This window comes from Nuphar pumila, chromosome 13, assembly GCF_984573655.1.
Source record: "Nuphar pumila chromosome 13, dmNupPumi1.hap1.1, whole genome shotgun sequence".
Taxonomy (NCBI): domain Eukaryota; kingdom Viridiplantae; phylum Streptophyta; class Magnoliopsida; order Nymphaeales; family Nymphaeaceae; genus Nuphar; species Nuphar pumila.
In genome coordinates, this window is record NC_143261.1 from 27,313,839 (window position 1) to 27,318,257 (window position 4,419).

Here is a 4,419-nt window from a genome sequence, read left to right on the forward strand (position 1 = left end):
TATAACCACACCCAGCATGAAAACCTGGTAACGCTGGCTCAGTCTGCCATACCTACGATCGTCCTGCAGGTGGCATAAAACTCAGAGGCTAGGACCCCACCCCAGTGCCTATGTTGGGCGTTAATTTGATTCTATTTGCTTTACTAAATCTGATTAAGGCTTTGAAATCTGCCCATTTATAACACCATCGCCTGTCCCAACGCCACTCCCATCTCCCCTCCCAAAACAGTGACTCCAATCGACGGAGACGACTGGGATTCCATGGATTCCCCATTGCCGATCCCAAACAGCGCCTAACTGGATTCATTTCGGATCCAAATCTGATTCATTGACATCACCACTTACAAATTTTCATCCATTTGACTCATTGAATGAACTAACAAATTTGCCATCAATCATTGGACCGAGTATTTCAGCAAACTTTGTCCAGGAAAAGGGGGTATTTTGTAATTATCCAATTCAAAACAAAAGCAACCAGAGCCACACTCCCCATCTACCACTCTTAATGTAGATAAGGCTGAGGGGTTCAAAAGATCTGCATTCTCTTCTTTCATTATAACCATTCTAAAGATCTGTGACTGATGAAAATGGAGGGACTATGCCACCCATTGCCAAGAACAATCAACACAACACACACTCGAGTTCCAAAACTAACTACTCTTCACCATAGACCTTTAACAAACAAAAGGAGTCTGCAATGCCACAGCTCCAAATATGAAGAAGCTTCACCAAAAAAAACTGAACTCCTTAAGGTATAAAAATACCCATTTCTTAATTTCTTATACTTCAGTTCTTATTTTTCTCATAATATAACTATGATGTACATATGTAAAGCATTTACTACTATTACATCAACTATCTATTCTGCCATTCACTACTTTTCAAATGGAAGCAGTTTTATTTTATGCACTCTTTCAACAATTTATCTATCATCCCTCAAGATTCTCAGTTTCCTAGTCTGGTTTCTGTTCTTTTTTTTCTTTCACTCTTCAAGTATTGTGCCACTAATTTTTCAGTATATCAATTTACGAAATACATCAAGCATCTGATCTTTGCTTTCTGTTACTGTTTTCAAAGTATTCAAGGAAAAGCTCAAAATTGCAGCCGGGGCAGACTCGCGGACTCATTACGATTTCGGCATCTGATAGCAGATATCAAGGGCAATGGACGTATGATTTTGTTCTGACTCTCAGAGAATTGCAGTTAGCTGACCTGGCAGAAGAAGGCCAGGGAGATGAAGAGGTTTTTGTCAGTTTAGCTATTCAAAAGGTTAGCAGAAGCACCCCCAACAGGCATGGTAAATAGGAATATGAAAATGAATTGCAGAGATCCTCACATGATAAGAACTGGTTAATCTTGACCACTTAATAAACCTTGGAACAGTTAGGAACTTGAAATTAGAGAGTTTATTTATAAGATAATGACAGTTATTTTTCTTTACCAGCATGCAGGCTTTGGTTACTCCATTGATGGAAAGATCACCTCATCCTTCACAAGGAAGTGCAGAAACTGTTTCTCCTTATACACCAAAGAGGTATCACCAAAGATCTATCTTGCTTTAATGATACCAAAGATCCTTAAATATCTCTATCTATGGTTATCACTGACAATAAGCAAGCCAAATGATTTTTTTTTCTGTTACTAGGTACTTGGTAAAAAACCTCCCGATCACCTACCACATATTGGCAGCATTCAGGTTGTTAATAAAACCCTTGAAGTCCCCCCTGCCCACTAGAAAGTACACCCAGCTTCAACCTTGTGGCAAGGGACACTCTCCGTGAGTTTCGAACCATGGTCATCCCATGTCAAGTGACAAACAGTGGTCTCCCCTAACCAGAAAGGCCTAGTCCTTGTGGGAAAGCCAGCTAAAATGATATAAACAGAAAATCCAGCAATTAAAGTTAGTTGGGGTCTGATTGGGAGGAATTGATGGAAATGACATGGAGGGAATCCAAGAGAAATGGAACTGAAAGGAAAAAAAGAATCAAACGACTCCTCAAAGAAGGATTTGGAAATAATCTCCTCTGTGAAGAAGACTGAAGAAAGATTTGGAAGGAATTAGCTGATGCGGATTCCGTTCCTATTTTCATGAATCCATCGGTTTCTTTTTCCCAAACAGCCTAATATAAGATCTGAAAACCTTGGTTCCCCATAACTGCTTCGGTTCCCACTTCCCAAACAAACCAAGAGCATGGAAGTAACTAGTACTTGGTAATTTTTTTTTGCTAGGCCAAGGGAAAACCATCACCATCTCCTCCTCCCCCTCAATCACCAACCGCACATTGACAAGCCTCTGGTTGGTAAAACCAATGGAGTTTACCCAGCTTTGACCTTGCGGGAAGGGACATGTCCTATGGGTTTCGTACCCTGGTCGACCCATGTCAAGCAGTAAACCATGGTCACCCCTAGCCAATAAGGTGGAGCCCTTGCGGGCAAAGCTAACTGGGTGCTTGATAATTGACTTGAAAGTATCATGGGAATGGAGCGCATGAGCAACACAAAATTGGAAATCATTGTATCCGATAAGTTGGTTCAAGTAGACAATAGCTTAGATCTGTCAGCACTCTTAACTATATTAGCCTGAAGTACCCTTTACATGCTAGTAATTTCTTTTACATAACTTTCCCCAAATCCAAAGAACACAGAAAATTCTTGAGATTTTTTCAGAGTTTCTGCCATGTTACTGTGAATTCTATTAATGAATGATTCATGAAAATGGTTTGTACACAAATGAAAGTGGAGATCCTAATCCTAACATTGCGCAAAAAAGTGATAATATCTGTTATCTAGCTTCTATATCTGAAAATTTCCAATGTAATCATATTTTGTTGTGTGTCACAGATTGATACCACATTCAATGTCTGGGTTCTACCTTCAAGCAGAGAAAGCCATTCAATGCCGGAGATCGGCGGAGATGATCCATCATTAAGTCTCTTCGCTACCTCAACAGAACCATGCATCCCCAGCCCCTCCCAACACAGACACACCCACACATACACTCTTAGTATCTGAATGCACATGCTCACTAACACGGCTGTTGAATATAAACAGAAAACTACATGCTAACAGAACCATATTGCAGGTTATCTATGTGAAACCTGGGACAGAAGCTGATCTTGATTCTCTTATTCAAGATACAATTCGGTTATATACCTCAGTAAAGGTAGTATTCTTGGCTCCTATATTACACCCTCTAATCTTCTACACCGAACCATGAAAAACAAGGATGATACAATTCTGAGATGACCATTCGTGCTGTAGGAAACCTGCTCGGAGGCGTGCGACAAATTGGCACCAACACTGCAGTGTGCGCATTTCATAAACAGATCTTATGCTATTGAACTAGGTATAAGAAATTGTCCTGAGAGCATAACAAACTACATTTTGCAGATATTGGAGCAAAGGAAACATATTTTGACAAGAGGTGGTCAAGACTTCTGGAGATCAAGAGAGTCATGTGACTAGAAAAGTTATCACTTTGAACAGGGTTCCATGGTCAGACTGATGGAAGTATAGAAGATCATATTGTTAAAATGTATCTCCTATATATATTTATATATATATATAGAGATACATATACATATATATTTATATATTAATACCCGATAAGGGTAAATCTATCTTTTTTCTATTTTATGCATATTCTTATTCTTGAATATGTATGTAATTTTTCCTTTTTTCCTTTTTTTATTTTTTCCTTTTTTATTTTTATTTTTTAGTTCTTTTGCCTTTTAGCCATGGAGGGACCCACCTCATGTGAATGTTGGGCCCCTCCAACGGTCAATAAGATGACTGTTGGAGGGGCTCCAACGTTCACATATGGGAGCCCCTCCAATGGCTCTCTTTAGTTTCTTATAAATAGGAGACTTCTCCTTCATTGTAAAATAAGCTTTTGTAAAACTCTCCTTTGTGTGATTCTATTTTTATTTTTGTACATTTGTATAAGTGCCTTTGTGCACTTGTGTGAGTGTTCATTTGTGCCTTTGTGCACACTTATCACATCAAGAATATTGTGCTTTTGTGCACATAGTCTCATTGTAGATATTTTTACATGGTATCAAAGCAAGGTTGGAAGAATAGCTTGTGTTTTGCCATACTATGGTGGTTGCCTCAAAATGGGTGCACTTTTCTCAATCTTTCTTTTTTGGCAAGGAGAGCTCTTACAATCCACTACTAAGTGCAATACATCTCTTCAAGTGAGCTTAAAAGACCCTTTGTGGTAAAAGTCTCTATTGTTGAAGTTTTCTTTCTTTCTCATAAACTTTCTCCACGGAGAAAAAAGATTCTCACTTTTCTCTTGGCTTCTAGCTTAATGGGTCAAACTATCATGTTTGGGTTAGAAATATGGAAGCTCATATTAAAGAGAAAGGCCTTTGGGGCTATGTCAAAGGCACTATCCTCGAACCCGAACCTAAAATC

The 4,419-nt window shown here is 38.9% G+C and overlaps 1 protein-coding gene across 1 annotated transcript; it reads left to right on the forward strand.

The window, feature by feature from the left end:
* The first annotated feature begins 543 nt into the window (after positions 1 to 543).
* LOC149818181 (E3 ubiquitin-protein ligase, putative (DUF177)) lies at positions 544 to 4,077 on the forward strand. Its single transcript, XM_089986514.1, has 7 exons — positions 544 to 752; positions 1,078 to 1,269; positions 1,445 to 1,534; positions 2,842 to 2,925; positions 3,083 to 3,163; positions 3,262 to 3,307; positions 3,391 to 4,077. The coding sequence occupies exons 1-7, from the start codon at positions 582 to 584 to the stop codon at positions 3,459 to 3,461; spliced, it is 735 nt and encodes a 244-aa protein (XP_089842640.1). The 5' UTR covers positions 544 to 581; the 3' UTR covers positions 3,462 to 4,077.
* Positions 4,078 to 4,419: the final 342 nt, after the last annotated feature.

Coding starts and splice junctions, on each gene's coding strand:
- LOC149818181 (XM_089986514.1), top strand. CDS start 582: ATGAAAATGGAGGGACTATGCCACCCATTGCCAAGAACAATCAACACA. Junction 1,270..1,444: donor TCAGTTTAGCTATTCAAAAG/GTTAGCAGAAGC, acceptor TTTCTTTACCAG/CATGCAGGCTTTGGTTACTC. Junction 3,164..3,261: donor GGTTATATACCTCAGTAAAG/GTAGTATTCTTG, acceptor TTCGTGCTGTAG/GAAACCTGCTCGGAGGCGTG.